The sequence below is a fragment of the Oncorhynchus keta genome, chromosome 13, assembly GCF_023373465.1.
Source record: "Oncorhynchus keta strain PuntledgeMale-10-30-2019 chromosome 13, Oket_V2, whole genome shotgun sequence".
Lineage (NCBI taxonomy): Eukaryota > Metazoa > Chordata > Actinopteri > Salmoniformes > Salmonidae > Oncorhynchus > Oncorhynchus keta.
The window spans coordinates 20,011,957-20,030,101 of NC_068433.1; the positions used below are offsets into that span (position 1 = coordinate 20,011,957).

General features: G+C 41.4%; 1 protein-coding gene across 2 annotated transcripts in view; it reads left to right on the forward strand.

The window, feature by feature from the left end:
- The window catches only part of LOC118391988 (phospholipid-transporting ATPase ABCA1-like), a 291,273-nt gene that overhangs the window by 116,560 nt on the left and 156,568 nt on the right, over window positions 1-18,145 (forward strand). For both annotated transcript variants that reach the window (XM_052459513.1, XM_052459512.1), the window contains exons 20-22: window positions 3,913-4,044; window positions 8,485-8,624; window positions 9,975-10,112. In XM_052459513.1, coding sequence (XP_052315473.1) covers window positions 3,913-4,044; window positions 8,485-8,624; window positions 9,975-10,112 — 410 coding nt within the window. The remainder of the gene's footprint in view (window positions 1-3,912; window positions 4,045-8,484; window positions 8,625-9,974; window positions 10,113-18,145) is intronic.

The following is an 18,145-nucleotide window of genomic DNA, read 5'->3' on the forward strand; positions in this document are numbered from 1 at the left end:
ACTTACCTAGAGTTCTCAGCTATACTTTTCTTGGCTGTTTATTTACCACCACAAACAGATGCTGGCACTAAGACCGCACTCAGTCAGCTGTATAAGGAAATAAGCAAACAGGAAACCACTCACCCAGAGGCGGCGCTCCTAGTTGCCGGAGACTTTAATGCAGGGAAACTTAAATCAGTTCCACCAAATCTCTATCAACATGTTAAATGTGCCATCAGAGGGTAAACATTTCTAGTTCACCTGTACTCCACACACGGAGACGCGTACAAAGTTCTCCCTCGCCCTCCATTTGGTAAATCCAACCACAACTCTATCGTCCTGATTCCGGCTTACAAGCTAAAATTAAAGCAGGAAGCACCAGTGACTCGGTCTATAAAAAAAATGGTCAGATGAGGCAGATGCTAAACTACAAGACTGTTGCTATCACAGACTGGAACATGTTCTGGGATTCTTCCGATGACATTGAGGAATACACCACATCAGTCACTGGCTTTATCAATAAGTGCATTGAGGACGTCGTCCCCACAGTGACTGTACATACATACCCCAACCAGACGCCATGGATTAGTGATTAGCTGACGCTTTCAAGGTGCGGGACTCGAACCCGGAAGCTTACAAGAAATCAAGATATGCCCTGCGACAAACCATCAAACAGGCAAAGTGTCAATACAGGGCTAAGATTGAATCATACTTCACCGGCTCCGACGCTCGTCGGATATGGCAGGGCTTGCTAACTATTACAGACTACAAAGGGAAGCACATCCGCGAGCTGCCCAGTGACACGAGTCTACCAGACGAGATAAATCAATTCTATGCTCGCTTCGAGGCAAACAACACTGAGGCATGCATGAGAGCATCAGCTGTTCCGGACAACTGTGTGATCACGCTTTCCATAGACAACGTGAGTAAGACCTTTAAACAGGTCAACATACACAAAGCTGCAGGGCCAGATGGATTACCAGGAAGTGTGTTCCCCGCATGTGCTGACCAACTGGCAGGTGTCTTCACTGACATTTTCAACATGTCCCTGATTGAGTCTGCAATACCAACATGCTTCAAGCAGAACACCATAGTCCCTGTGCCCAAGAACACAAAGGCAACCTGCTTAATGACTACAGACCTCATGTCCGTAGCCATGAAGTGCTTTGAAAGGTTGTTCATGGTTCACATCAACACCATTATCCCAGAAACCCACTCTAATTTCCATACTGCTCAAACAGATCCACAGATGATGCATCTCGTTTGCACTCCACATTGCCCTTTCCCACCTGGACAAAAGGAACACCTATGTGAGAATGCTGTTCATTGACTACAGCTCAGTTTTCAACACCATAGTACCCTCAAAGCTCATCACTAAGCTAAGGAACCTTGGACTAAACACCTCCCTCTGCAACTGGATCCTGGACTTCCTGATGGGCCACCCCCAGGTGGTTATGGTAGGTAGCAACACATCTGCCATGCTGATCCTAAACACTGGAGCTCCCCAGGGGTGTGTGCTCTGTCCCCTCCTGTACTCCCTGTTAACCCACGACTACATGGCCAGGCACGACTCCAACACCATCATTAAGTTGGCAGACGACACAACAGTGGTAAGCCTGATCACCGACAATGACGAGGTCAGAGACCTGGCCGGGTGGTGCCATAATAACAACCTATCCCTCAACGTAACCAAGACGAAGGGGATGATTGTGGACTACAGGAAAAGGAGCACCGAGCACGTCCCCATTCTCATCGACGGGGCGGTAGTGGAGCAGGTTGAGAGCTTCAAATTCCTTGGTGTCCACATTACCAACAAACTAGAACTGTCTAAACACACCAAGACAGTCGTGAAGAGGGCACGACAAAGCCTCTTCCCCCTCAGGAAACTAAAAAGATTTGGCATGGGTCCTGAGATCCTCAAAAGGTTTTACAGCTGCAACATCAAGAGCATCCTGACCGGTTGAATCGTAGCCTGGTACTGCAATTGCTCGGCCTCCGACCGCAAGGCACTTCAGAGGGTAGTGCGTACGGCCCAGTACATCACTGGGGCAAAGCTGCCTGCCATCCAGGACCTCTACACCAGGCGGTGTCAGAGGAAGGCCCTGAAAATTGTCAAAGACCCCAGCCACTCCAGTCATAGACTATTCTCTCTACCACCGCATGGCAGGCGGTACCGGAGTGCCAAGTCTAGGACAAGAAGGCTCCTGAACAGGTAACCAAATGGTTACCCGGACTATTTGCATTGTGTGCCTCCCCCAAGCCCTCTTTTACGCTGCTGCTACTCTCTGTTTATCTTATATGCATAGTCACTTTAACTATACATTCATGTACGTACTACCTCAATTGGCCCGACCAACCAGTGCTCCCGCACATTGGCTAACCGGGCTATCTGCATTGTGTCCCACCACCTGCCAACCCCTCTTTTACGCTACTGCTACTCTCTGGTCATCATATATGCATAGTCACTTTAACCATACCCACATGTACATACTACCTCAATAAGCCTGACTAACCGGTGTCTGTATATAGGTTTGCTACTGTTTTCAAATGTATTTTTACTGTTGTTTTATTTCTTTACTTTCCTACACACACATACGCACACATGTTTCTTTCACACTATTGGTTAGAACCTGTAAGTAAGCATTTCACTGTTGTATTTGGCGCACATGACAAATTTGATTTGCACATTTGCACTCTATACTGAACAAATAATTGCACGCAACATGTCAATTTTGGTCCCATGTTTTTATTTCTCTCAAACTTTGTGCACAAATTTGATTACATCCCTATTAATGAGCATTTCTCATTTTCCAATATAATCCATCCACCTGACTGATTTCGCACATCAAGAAGCGGATTAAACAGCATGATCATTACACAGGTGCACCTTGTGCTGAGAAAAATAAAAGTAAACCTTAAAATGTGCAGTTTTGTCACACAACACAATACCACAGATGTCTCAAGTTTTGAGGGAGTGTGCAATTGGCATGCTGACTGCAGGAATGTCCACCAGAGCTGTTGCCAGATCATTTCATGTTAATTTCTCTACTATAAATTGCCTCCAACATCATTTTAGAGAATTTGGCAGTATGTCCAACTGGCCTCACAACCGCAGATCAAATGTAACCACGCCAGCCCAGGACCTCCACTTCCTACTACTTCACCTGCGGGATCATTTGAGGAGGAGGAGGGGGTTGCTGAGGAGTATTCATGTCTGTAATATAGCCCCTTTGTGGGGGAAAACATTTCTGATTGGCTGGTCCTGGCTGCCAAGTGGGTGGGGCTATGCCCTCCCAGGCCCACCCAAGGCTGCACCCCTGACCAGGCATGTGAAATCCATAGATTATGGCCTAATTTATTTCAATTGACTGATTTCCTTATATGAACTATAACTCAGTAAAATCTTAGAAATTGTTGCCTATTGTGTTTATTTTTGGTCAGTATAGTTAATTTCACTCCAATTTCTTCTATAAACAATGATGTAGAAAGTTTACACATCTTGCTATTACTTCATGATGAGTTTGAAAGAAGACTAACTGCTAGTGGAAAGTGAGTGGGAATGGACTTTTTCTGGTTCATTCACTTTTTAAAGATGCTACTTCATTACCGCTGCAATGATGTAGCATGTCTAGCTTCACAATTGTATAGTCAGTGTGAATGTTATTGATTGATTAGCCAACCATGATACAGGTTGTAGATTGGTTGTTTTCTACTGGGAAATTGACATCTGTTCCTGCCACCACTTATTCCAGAATTTTATAATCCAAATTATGAAAATATGGTTATTTAAGATACATAAAATTATATTCTTGTTTGTCGATTAATTTACTTCCACCCTATGTGTTTTATGAAGGTTTTCAATTCGGTATCCAGGGATACGGAAGTGAAAATGACTTTCCCAGCACATTTTCTTGTTCTCCGCTTATCCTATAGGTCGATCTTGACGGGACTGTTCGCTCCAACATCGGGGACCGCTCTCATAAATGGTTACGATATCCGCACGGACATGGACACCATTAGGAAGCATCTGGGAATGTGCCCTCAGCACAACGTCTTGTTCAATGAGTAAGTTGCATTCAACAGGTGAATCTATGTTGTTTAATCGCCTCTTCCATCACCTCTCAATATCGCAGTGGACAAAACTGGTTGCAATGACATCACTATGTCACGGTCAGGTTGTATACTGGTCGTATAAGGGATAGTTCTAAATGTACTGGGGGAGGGGTCAGGTCCAACTCAAGGTGTCGTGAAAGAAAATGCATCCCCCTCCCCAATGTAAAAAGTATTTTCACGTGACCCTCCCCTACTGTAAAAAAAAGAATCACACCACCCCCCTCATACTCATATACTTAACTCAAAATAATGTTTACAACCACAAATAACAGAGGATGGCTGCCAGGCAGGGCTACTGACCAGAAGGTTGAGGGTTCGCTGTCCTGCTACTGTGCCTTTCTAGAACATTTTTATTTTTTATTTAACCTTTATTTAACCAGGTAAGCTAGTTGAGAACAAGTTTTCATTTACAACTGCGACCTGGCCAAGAAAAAGCAAAGCATTGCGACACAAACAACAACACAGAGTTACACATGGAATAAACAAGCGTACAGTCAATAACACAATAGAAAAAAAAGTATATATACAGTGTGTGCAAATGGCATGAGGAGATAAGGCAATAAATAGGCCATAGTAGCAAAGCAATTACAATTTAGCAAATGAACACTGGAGTGATAGATGAGCAGATGGTGATGTGCAAGTAGAAATACTGGTGTGCAAGTAGAAATACTGGTGTGCAAAAGAGCAGAAAAGTAAATAAAAACAATATCTGGATGAGGTAGGTAGATTGTGTGGGTTATTTACAGATGGGCTCTGTACAGCTGCAGCGATCGTTTAGTTTCTCAGATAGCTGATGTTTAAAGTTAGTGAGGGAAATATAAGTCTCCATCTTCAGCGATTTTTGCAATTCGTTCCAGTCATTGGCAGCAGAGAACTGGAAGGAAAGGCGGCCAAAGCAGGTGTTGGCTTTGGGGATGACCTGTGAGTTAAACCTGCTGGAGCGCGTGCTACGGGTGGTGTTGTTATCATGACCAGCGAGCTGAGATAAGGCGGAGCTTTACCTAGCATAGACTTTTTGATGACCTGGAGCCAGTGGATCTGGCGACGAATATGTAGCGAGGTTCAGCCGATAAGAGCATACAGGTCGCAGTGGTGGGTGGTATAAGGGGCTTTGATGACAAAACAGATTGCACTGTGATAGACTGCATCCAGTTTGCTGAGTATTGGAAGCTATTTGGTAAATGACATCGCTGAAGTCGAGAATCGGTAGGATAGTCAGTTTTACGAGGGTATGTTTGGCGGCGTGAGTGAACGAGGCTTTGTTGCGAAATAGAAAGCCGATTCTAGATTTAATTTTGGATTGGAGATGTTTAATATGAGTCTGGAAGGAGAGTTTACATTCTAGCCAGACACCTAGGTATTTGTAGTTGTCCACATATTCTAAGTCAGAACCATCCAGAGTAGTGATGCTAGTCGGGCTGGCGGGTGCGGGCAGCGAACGGTTGAAAAGCATTCACTTGGTTTTACTAACATTTAAGAGCAGTTGGAGGCCACGGAAGGAGTGTTGTATGGCATTGAAGCTCGTTTAGAGGTTAGTTAACACAGTGTCCAAAGAAGGGCCAGATGTATACAGAATGGTGTTGTCAGCGTAGAGGTGGATCAGGGAATCACATGCAGCAAGAGCGACATCGTTGATATTTACAGAGAAAAGAGTGGGCCCAGAGAATTGAACCCTGTGGTACCCCCATAGAGACTTTGACACACTGAACTCTGTCTGAGAAGTAGTTGGTGATGAAGACGGCTGCACAGTACTGTCTTTTATCGATGGCGGTTATGATATCGTTTAGTACCTTGAGCGTGGCTGAGGTGCAACTGTGAGCAGCTCGAAAACTAGATGGCACAGCGGAGAAGGTACGGTGGGATTCAAAATGGTCAGTGATCTGTTTATTCACTTGGCTTTCAAAGACTTTAGAAAGGCAGGGCAGGATGGATATAGGTCTATAACAGTTTGGGTCTAGAGTGTCACCCCCTTTGAAGAGGGGGATGACCACGGCAGCTTTCCAATCTTTAGGGATCTCGGACGATAAGAAAGAGAGGTTGAACAGACTGATAATAGGGGTTGCAACAATGGCAGCGGATAATCTTAGAAAGAGAGGGTCCAGATTGTCTAACCCAGCTGATTTGTACAGGTCCAGGTTTTTCTTTCAGAACATCTGCTATCTGGATTTGGGTGAAGGAGAAGCTGGGGAGGCTTGGGCAAGTAGCTGCGGGGGGTGCGGAGCTGTTGGCTGGGTTTGGGGTAGCCAGGAGGAAAGCATGGCCAGCCGTAGAGAAATGCTTTTTGAAATTCTCGATTATCGTGGATTTATCGGTGTTGACAGTGTTACCTAGCCTTAGTGCAGTGGGCTATATAAACTGTCGAGAGTAGATCCACAACAGATCCAAATGGAATTAAATATTCTATTCACAGGGCTTTTGCACCATTATTCAAATGACATTTTCACTGCGGTTTACAGCCTAGAGTAGAATGTTGTACTCGCTTGAAAACAATAATGCAATTATTCATTGCATTGTGGTGTTGTAGGCTAGTCTATGTAGGATAATTGTATTGTCCCTAAAACAAGAACAATATTGGAGCTGCATATCTGCACCGTTCTTTCTTGTGCAATGGCCTCTCTGATTATATAGACAATTGGTGTAACTTTGAATGATTTTATGTGTGGTATGATGCTAGATAGATCTGGACAAAAGACCCACCTACCACTATGAATGATGGATAGACCGTTAGACTGGTAGACTATATTGACCTGTGGTATAGTTATCGTGTGGAAAAGCACAGTGCATAAGGGAAGTACCAGCAGACCTTGGCATAGGGGAGACCCATGCAAGCAGGTGAGGAAATTTTGAAATTATATAGTAAAACCTTCAAAAAGGTGAATGTAAACATGGAAAAAATTCTCTACCCTCCTATGTTCCCAATAAAAAAAACACAACCCTCCCCATAGCAACAAAAAAGGTTAGACAACCCCCCCTAGTTTGTTAATTGTTTACTAATAAACTAGTGAATGTGCTAGAAAGATCAACAGCTACCTATCTAGCTAGTTGACTGCTGTGGCTAGACAAAAATGACTTGTTTTGAAAGTTCATTTTGAACATTCAATGAAACTGGAAAACGTCCATGGCCGGCATTGTTGTCACCTTAACTGCTACATAACTTCTGAGTGATAGGAAGCAAGATTCCCATCACCAATCAGTCTACATCACTGCACACACACCCATCATTACTACGACAACTAGCTTAGCCATGTCAGCAAATGACTGTTGTCTGAATATACAGTACATATCTGATTTGGTCACTTGTAACTTGCTGTTTGGACAGACAGTAGTCCAAAATGGATTTGAAAAGCAAAACTGATTTGAGCATTAAGACCTGCAGTGTGAACAAGGCTTTAGAGACCATCTGGTTGTAATCTGCTTACATGACCTCTTATCAACAGGATAAACATGTTAACATTTTCATTAAATGTGTCAAATTTTGCCCTGTGGGAGAACCCACAGTTAATGTTGGACATATTCCAAATTCAATATCTACAGTAACTTGCATCTCAAATCCTTGCAATATTCTCCTCCTCCATCGTCTCCATTTTCAAAAATTAAACTAAGCTTCATTCTTTCCATCCACTTTCTTCCCTCTAATAGTGTCATTATTAACCATGATCCAGACTCACTGGCTGCCATTGTTAGATATGCCCTCTCATAACCGGGTTCTCTTCCATTTTCCCCTCTGCTGAGTGATCACCTGTGACCTCCGATGCCTCACGTCTCTTACATCATGATTATGACTGAGTACTAGCGAATTATGGCCATTAATATTTATCCCAACAGAACTGAAGTGTCTATATTTAAACTGGGGCTCTCAATATTAATGCGCACGGGAGGTAGACGCTAAAACGTACGCACAGATATGCCCGCCGGCGTTGCAGTCAAGATGATTCCACAGGAGTTTGTGACATCATGTTACGAATGGAGTCGGCTCGCCGGAGTGGAAACTGTGGTGTCAGAGTTGTGTGGATTGTATTAACGTGACAGATTGAGAGTTGATGATGAAGGTGCTCAGTAGGAACTAATAAGTCATCTTTGAATCATGAAGGACCGTATAAAATTGGGTAATTAAGATCTTGTTAGAGGAGTCAAGTTAATTTGAAGCCTAGTTCAGGAGGGACTATCCCATGTAACTTGAAGTACACTGAAACAACATATAGAATCAATTCAATTATTATTGTCACTTGTCTCTGGAAATGCAGAAAATATTGGATCCACTTTTTGTACATTGGACCAAAAATGTGTACTTAGTGTCGATTTTGTGCCTAATTTCACACACTTTCATTTTGGTATTCATTCTGTTGTTGATAAGTCAAATAATTGTTTCTTAATTGTATTTCTGATTCTTAGCCTTACAGTAGAGGAGCACATCTACTTCTATGCCAGATTAAAGGGTCGAAGCCGTGATGAAGTGAAAACGGAGATGGACCAAATGATCAAGGATGTAGGGCTGCTGCACAAACGCAAGGAACTTGCCAAGAACCTGTCAGGTGTGTGTGTGTGCCCGTGCAAATATTTGTGTCCTTGGGATCTATATGTATCGAGGGATTACAATCATGCACAAATGTTGTAGTAGCTCTCTACCCCAGCCACCACTTGTCAAACCGAGTGTATGTGCGTACGTGCCAGTGTGTGCCTGTGGAAATGCACCTATGAATGTGTGTTAGGTGTATAATCCATTGTCTGGGGAGCAATAAATATCCTTGATAAATTGGCACCAGTCATGGGTTGCATGTGAACAAAATCCCGGAAATAGAACTTTCAAGGTACTTCTAGTCTGATACTTCCACAACACATGACACATTCACAACAGCTCCCAGTGTCATCGTCTTATGTAGCTGTCTGTCATATATCAATTTCACACTGGACAAAAGACAATAAAACATGCTCACACACTCTGTCTGACACATGCACACATACATGACCAGTCTTACATCAAAACATATGGATTCCTCATAACCATGTACAGACCTGTTGCATTGCACAATGTCTCATCTCTACTGCTGTGATGTCTATGGTAAAGTTTTTACACTGATGCACAATCAGGTTTCTTCACCATTTGTGTACCTGCTTGTTATAAGGGCTCAATAATGGTATGAGCTATACATGGAAGGTGTGATATTCACACTGGCAGTAACACTGTAGCTATCAAAAGTAGAAATGTAACACGTATCTGTTTCATGTACTTGTTGTTCTATCTGCGACAAAATGTCAAACGGACCATTAGCTACATACCTTGCCATTCTATGACACAGTATTTTCCCATCCTTATTGAGAAAGAGCCCTGGTGGTTTTGATTTCAACCAAAAACGTAACCTTTATGAAAAGAAAAAGCTGATAAACTGTAAGTGTTATCCTGAACACTCAAACACAGTAAAGGAAGAAATTGATCAGAATGAACAGCGATATACGCTTTTGAAATGTCAAAATCGATCAGCCCTATTCTTTGGTAAATTCTAGTTTTAATTTCATTCCGTGGGTTCTCAGTCCTTCCCTGTATTGATCAATAAGGTCATTGATTAGCTAGGAAGTCTACACACCTGGTTTTCAGACTCTCATTTAAAGGACAGAAAAGAAAAGCTGCAGAGGTTGATTTGGAATTGGGCCTGTATGTTCTCTGTAGGGCACATGAAGTCCTATCCTATTGGTACTTATTTCCCTATACCTATCCACATTTTTTTTTACGGTCCACACAAGTGCTAGGGTGTATGGGTCAGGGGTCATTTTGGAATTGGGATGTGTTTCCTTTGAAGGGGGCAGGAAGTGTGTCCTTTGAAGGGGGCGGGAAGTGTGTCTTTTGAAAGGGGTAGAAAGTGACCAAACGTAAACTGTATCCCCAGGGGGAATGCAAAGGAAACTGTCGGTGGCCATCGCATTCGTGGGAGGATCCAACATCGTCATCCTGGATGAACCCACAGCAGGGGTGGACCCGTACGCCCGGAGAGGGATATGGGAACTTCTGTTGAAGTACAAAAAAGGTATGGGATCTGTCGGTCAAATTACAAATCCAATACCAAACCACTGTTGAGCTCCAGACTATAGACTATGTATGATGTTGTTTGGAGTGTTGACTTGAAGTATATTTATTATGGGTCTTATCTATATAATAATAATATATGCCATTTAGCAGACGCTTTTATCCAAAGCGACTTACAGTCATGTGTGCATACATTCTACGTATGGGTGGTCCCGGGGATCGAACCCACTACCCTGGCGTTACAAGCGCCATGCTCTACCAACTGAGCTACAGAAGGAACACATTTCTAAGGTTACAGGAATACCCAGAGTTAAATACAACTAAAACATTCCGAGTGACAAAAAACAAATCAAGGTTGATAATTTGGCTGTGATGCTTACAGTTGAAAAAATGTAACATTTCCTAAATTGCATCCTGTACAGATCCTAAACAAAAGTAAAATCATGTCAAACATGATCTTACATGGTGCATCTCCTTAGACCCAGATGTATATCTTAGTAGTATTGTTGTGTGTCAGTATGATTATTGTGGCATCAGTAGCCTCTGAAACACTAGAAACATGTCCAGTCGTCTGAGAACACACTGGTCCCCTACACAAGCATGCTGTAAGCCATCCATGCAAGTACATAACTTGAAATATTTTTGGGGCTTATTCTGTAAGATGTAGTGATTATGTAGACAATAAGGAACTGAGAAACAACATCTAGCCTGACATAGAGGTAGTTTTGTAAGTGTTGCAAAAAAGGCAGCGATGGGATTAAAGGGTTGCTAAACTGAGACATAGGACCACATTCATCTATTGACAAGTTAGATTGTTTCCCTCCCAAATTCTGCAAATATGGCCATCGGATACTTAAAGACTAACTTTGATGTTCCCTCTACCCATCAAAAGAACTACATTAAATATAGTACAACAACAAAAAAGAAGTGGTTTACGAGTCCAGAATATTGCCATTGACGACCATTCATTTTATGGTAAAGTAAGATAAGAGGTTATCTCTCCAGGTTTAGCCAGAAAGAACAAACAAATATTACTAATAGTAAGTTAGAGGTTCTCCATACATAAAAAATATATATATATTATATGCTTTTGCTTTGGGCGGCAATGATGAAACTGTCTTCCAAGTCTACGGTATTGTCATGTAGACCAATAGTGATGACGAGATGACAGCCGACAATAAGGCATCTGAGACGCATCCAATTCGATAACACAGTTAACACGCTCATTAATTGTTGACATTCAACTGCTTGTCACTTTGTAGCCCGCAATTTTGCTATTTGCCAAGGCTAGACAATGACTGAAAGGCAAGATATGGACATTATAATAACACATTTCCTACAGATGTCAAAGTGTTGAATGTGCATCGAGTGGCATTTCGTCCTTGCTATCTCATTAGCAGTGTTCTTTCTAATCAAGTCCGATTCAGAGCTTGAGATAACTCTCGTTTAATGAGAACATTCACATCCATAATAGTTAAGTGAGTCATACTGTATCAGGTCTTATTGGCACCACAATGTTGATAATGGTGCTAAAGTTGATCACTGGAACAAATTGCATTGAGAGTGTATTTGTTTGAAACCAAAACCAAGGTGATATATTGCATTTTTTTATTTCCTTCGCTAATTGTTTTGCTGTTTCTAGACAAAGTGTCCAGAGAATGTCCATGTTTCGGGTTGTTTGAACTGCTTGGTTCTGATGTTATACTTTTGTTGTTTGTCTTTCTGACAGGATAAAACCATTAAACAGTTTACATTATCGTCTGAAAAAGTGAAGTGCTTTAAGGCTGAAACTTAAGATAAGCTTGAGTAACTCAAACTTTTGGTTAAGTTACAGATTTCAGCCCTTAAATCTTGATTGTTCAAAGTATTTAATTGATAAGGACGTATATTATATTGTTATGCTAATTGCTTTACTAGGAAATTGTATCTTATTCTCAAAGGTTCCCATTGGTCAGTCTCAGTGATATTGATAGTGAGTAATTGACGACTTTCACACAGTTCTTTTGAAGTAGCCTTACTTGTAACTGTAGATAGTTAATTAGAAAGTACATTCTATTTTCTATGTTCAATAGGCACCAATGTTGTCCTTATGGGCCTCTTTCTCATGTAGACATTTGGGTCCTCAGAATACATACCATGTTCGCTTTTAGTTATTCCTCTCTTACACTCTGTAGAAGATCTTTGCTGATCTATGAGCTTCTTTGTTTTCTTCAAAAATCATATGGGGGATTTAATACATTCCAGTTAAACTTGTGCTGAGAGAACTTGACATTCCCCTATATGAATTGGAGATGTGTTAAAGAGCGACTGCCTTTAAAAAGCAACAAATCCCTTTGAAAACGGCTTAGGCGGCAGCGATATGAGTCAGAAACAGTTATTCTAGTGTCAAAATTGACTACAAAGTGTTAAGAGGATAATGTTGGTCATAAAATCAGTCTTGTCTTAAACAGAGTTTGGAACATCTGTCCGTCACACCGGGGGGTATGATATTTATGCCTCTGTCTCACTCATCATTATCATTATTCACGATTATCTGTGATCATGTTAGCATCCACATTAATGTAGTAGTAAAAGTGACTCCAAAATGACACAATACATTATATACCATTCAATTCTATTGATCACAACATAATCCAAAACCAAAACAAATTGCAAATGCACAAGCGGGATGTAGTCACGAGTGATGTAGTTACAAGTGTGACGTAGTCACAAGTGTGATGTAGTCAATGTGTGATAGGAATATGGGTACAAATAATACACTTTTGACTACTTTAATGAACTATAAGTGAATTTCTCCAAATACATATGAAGCCTTCAAACAAGATACATACAGTGCCTTGCGAAAGTATTCGGCCCCCTTGAACTTTGCGACCTTTTGCCACATTTCAGGCTTCAAACATAAAGATATAAAACTGTATTTTTTGTGAAGAATCAACAACAAGTGGGATACAATCATGAAGTGGAATGACATTTATTGGATATTTCAAACGTTTTTAACAAATCAAAAACTGAAAAATTGGGCGTGCAAAATTATTCAGCCCCTTTACTTTCAGTGCAGCAAACTCTCTCCAGAAGTTCAGTGAGGATCTCTGAATGATCCAATGTTGACCTAAATTACTAATGATGATAAATACAATCCACCTGTGTGTAATCAAGTCTCCGTATAAATGCACCTGCACTGTGATAGTCTCAGAGGTCCGTTAAAAGCGCAGAGAGCATCATGAAGAACAAGGAACACACCAGGCAGGTCCGAGATACTGTTGTGAAGAAGTTTAAAGCCAGATTTGGATACAAAAAGATTTCCCAAGCTTTAAACATCCCAAGGAGCACTGTGCAAGCGATAATATTGAAATGGAAGGAGTATCAGACCACTGCAAATCTACCAAGACCTGGACGTCCCTCTAAACTTTCAGCTCATACAAGGAGAAGACTGATCAGAGATGCAGCCAAGAGGCCCATGATCACTCTGACTGAACTGCAGAGATCTACAGCTGAGGTGGGAGACTCTGTCCATAGGACAACAATCAGTCGTATATTGCACAAATCTGGCCTTTATGGAAGAGTGGCAAGAAGAAAGCCATTTCTTAAAGATATCCATAAAAAGTGTTGTTTAAAGTTTGCCACAAGCCACCTGGGAGACACACCAAACATTTGCAAGAAGGTGCTCTGGTCAGATGAAACCAAAATTGAACTTTTTGGCAACAATGCAAAACGTTATGTTTGGCGTAAAAGCAACACAGCTCATCACCCTGAACACACCATCCCCACTGTCAAACATGGTGGTGGCAGCATCATGGTTTGGCCTGCTTTTCTTCAGCAGGGACAGGGAAGATGGTTAAAATTGATGGGAAGATGGATGGAGCCAAATACAGGACCATTCTGGAAGAGTCTGCAAAAGACCTGAGACTGGGACGGAGATTTGTCTTCCAACAAGACAATGATCCAAAACATAAAGCAAAATCTACAATGGAATGGTTCAAAAATAAACATATCCAGGTGTTAGAATGGCCAAGTCAAAGTCCAGACCTGAATCCAATCGAGAATCTGTGGAAAGAACTGAAAACTGCTGTTCACAAATGCTCTCCATCCAACCTCACTGAGCTCGAGCTGTTTTGCAAGAAGGAATGGGAAAAAATGTCAGTCTCTCGATGTGCAAAACTGATAGAGACATACCCCAAGCAACTTACAGCTGTAATCGCAGCAAAAGGTGGCGCGACAAAGTATTAACTTAAGGGGGCTGAATCATTTTGCACGCCCAATTCTTCCGTTTTTGATTTGTTAAAAAAGTTTGAAATATCCAATAAATGTCGTTCCACTTCATGATTGTGTCCCACTTGTTGTTGATTCTTCACAAAAAAATACAGTTTTATATCTTTATGTTTGAAGCCTGAAATGTGGCAAAAGGTCGCAAAGTTCAAGGGGGCCGAATACTTTCGCAAGGCACTGTAAAGTGATTTAATTTCTAAACAGAAAATAATATACTGTATGTATGAAAATACCCCTAAATAAAAGGTGTACTGTCACCTCATATGAAACATTTGATCTCAAATCCAAAATTTTGGAGTATAGAGCCAAATAAAAAATATATATTTCCAAATAAATATGGAGGGGAGTGTAAATATGGGTATACATACAGCGGGGGTTCTTAAACTCTGTCAGCCTGGGACCCAAATTAGAAATTCTGTGTTTTCCTGGGATCCAAGCTTAGGAAAATATGCAATTATACGTAAATATCGGTACATTTCATTGCCCTTATGCCAAAAAAATGCAATATAGACAAAAACAAATAACAATGAAATACCCAGAAATATATTTTCATGTTTATTTTTCCCCATTAAAAACACTCTTACATTCCTGTGTAGGTAGGAACTGTTGCTGTTAAAATACAACAAATAATTTCATTCTGAACTGGAATAAACGGATTAATCACATCACACAGATGTATAACAGAACACACACACACACAGGCTTTTTGATCGTGCAACCCTAAGTAACAGTACAGATAAAAAAAATCTGGCCTACTGTACATGTTACTGTATAAATTATTATTGATATAAAGTCTAGGTTGGAACTGTTGCTCTTAAAATACATATTTTCTATTCTGAACTGGAATAAACTGATTGATCACATCACACAGATGTAGACCAGAAAACACACACATACACACAGTCCTAATGAGAGGTGTGTGGCTGGTTGAAGTTTTCAACAAGCAGGTCTATTCTGGGCTGTTTTTGACAGTGTAACACTGAGGTCATGCTCAGCATTGACACTGTTTCTGTACTTGTTCTTTAAGTATGTCAGAGTTAAGAACCCTGACTCGCATAGGTACAGTGGGGCAAAAAAGTATTTAGTCAGCCACCAATTGTGCAAGTTCTCCCACTTAAAAAGATGAGAGAGGCCTGTAATGTTCATCATATGTACACTTCAACTATGACAGACAAAATTATAGGTAAAAATCCAGAAAATCACATTGTAGGATTTTTTATGAATTTATCTGCAAATTATGGTGGAAAATAAGTATTTGGTCACCTACAAACAAGCAAGATTTCTGTCTCTCACAGACCTGTAACTTCTTCTTTAAGAGGCTCCTCTGTCCTCCACTCGTTTCCTGTATTAATGGAACCTGTTTGAACTTGTTATTAATATAAAAGACACCTGTCCACAACCCCGAACAGTCACACTCCAAACTCCACTATAGCCAAGACCAACGAGCTGTCAAAGGGCACCAGAAACAAAATTGTAGACCTGCACCAGGCTGGGAAGACTGAATCTGCAATAGGTAAGCAGCTTGGTTTGAAGAAATCAACTTTGGGAGCAAATATTAGGAAATGGAAGACATACAAGACCACTGATAATCTCCCTCGATCTGGGGCTCCACGCAAGATCTCACCCTGTGAGGTCAAAATGATCACAAGAACGGTGAGCAAAAATCCCAGAACCACACGGGGGAACCTAGTGAATGACCTGCAGAGAGCTAGGACCAAAGTAACAAAGCCTACCATCAGTAACACACTACGCCGCCAGGGACTCAAATCCTGCAGTGCCAGACGTGTCACCCTGCTTAAGCCAGTACATGTCCAGGCCCGTTTGAAGTTTGCTAGAGAGCATTTGGATGATCCAGGAGAAGATTGGGAGAATGTCATACGGTCAGATGAAACCAAAATATAACTTTTTGTTAAAAACTCAACTTGTCGTGTTTGGAGGACAAAGAATGCTGAGTTGCATCCAAAGAACACCATACCTACTGTGAAGCATGGGGGTGGAAACATCATGCTTTGGGACTGTTTTTCTGCAAAGGTACCAGGACGACTGATCCGTGTAAAGGAAAGAATGAATGGGGCCATGTATCGTGAGATTTTCAGTGAAAACCTCCTTCCATCAGCAAGGGCATTGAAGATGAAACGTGGCTGGGGCTTTCAGCATGACAATGATCCCAAACTCACCACCCGGGCAACGAAGAAAGATCCTGGAGTGGCCTAGCCAGTCTCCAGATCTCAACCCCATACAACATCTTTGGAGGGAGTTGAAAGTCTGTGTTGCCCAGCAACAACCCCAAAACATCACTGCTCTAGAGATCTGCATGGAGGAATGGGCCAAAATACCAGCAACAGTGTGTGAAAACCTTGTGAAGACTTTTGACTTTTGACCTCTGTCATTGCCAACAAAGGGTATATAACAAAGTATTGAGATAAACTTTTGTTATTGACCAAATACTTATTTTCCACCATAATTTGCAAATAAATTCATAAAAAATCCTACAATGTGATTTTCTGGATTTTTCCTTCTTATTTTGTCTGTCATAGTTGAAGTGTACCTATGATGAAAATTACAGGCCTCTCTCATTTTTTAAGTGGGAGAACTTGCACAATTGGTGGCTGACTAAATACTTTTTTTGCCCCACTGTATGTGGTGTCAAACTGGATAGGAACATCTACTACTTCTCAGTCAGGCAGGAGACTGCTTCCTGCTGCAGATGAGCAACCCAGAACTGTGTGAGGGTTTATCTCAAAAAGCATCTTGCTTCAATCAGTTTATTCCAGTTCAGAATAAAAAGTATTACTTGTAACAGCAACAGATCCAACCTAGACTTGTTTTCAACAATAATATCTACAGTAAAATGTACAGTAGGCCTGATAATTCTTCAACATCTGTACTGTTTCTTGGGGTTGCACTATCAGTAGCTAGTTAGCTTGCTTTGGCTAACGTTAGCTATTGCCTCTGTAACGTTACAAGGCCAGGGGATGGTTTAAAAGAGAAACTCACATCTACTACTATGAGAGTTAGTACTCCGTTATTTCTGCTTATCATCACCTGTTATAAAATGACAACAATGCCATGCTAGTTGACTTACTTTTACACTTTCGAAGCACTGTTTCCTGAAACATTCGGCCCCATTCTGAAAGAACTCCCTGGATTTACCGTCATGTTGTGCAAGGATGTTTGGTCAGGATGTGTCGTTTTTATTAATTTGTTCGTTTTGAGAGACTCATTACTAAGCACTTCCACACACAAAACACAGTGTGGGAGCTCCTTGTTATTTCTCAAAGTTTATATGAAAGAGACAAAAAGTCATCACTGTATTTGCGCTTGAGCTCAGTCAGAACACGTAGCTAGCATGAGTCCATTTCTTGACAGCGGTGAGTGACCGGCGAGTGGGAATGACAAGTCAGTGGCTGACAGCTCGTCGCAGCATGTGTCGCAGAGTGATCTTCAAGAAAACTGCAGAAGAGATCTGGTAAACCGCGAAGAACGCGGGCATCTCGCTCAACTGCCAAACTGAGCAGAGACTGCTGATAAACAGAGAGCGCACTGAACCGAGAGCGCAGTTGCACTTGGCCAAATCAATTCCAGTAATTCATTATATAATTATACATTTATGTAGCGACCCACCATCAACAGGTCCTTTGGGTCGCGACCCATACTTTAAGAAATGCTTGTATACAGTATAAACAGTAAGTATATTAGCTATGTACACATAGGTGCCTTGAACTGAGAGAGATTAGAGTTTGACTGTAGTGGAGGTGTGGCAAGAGA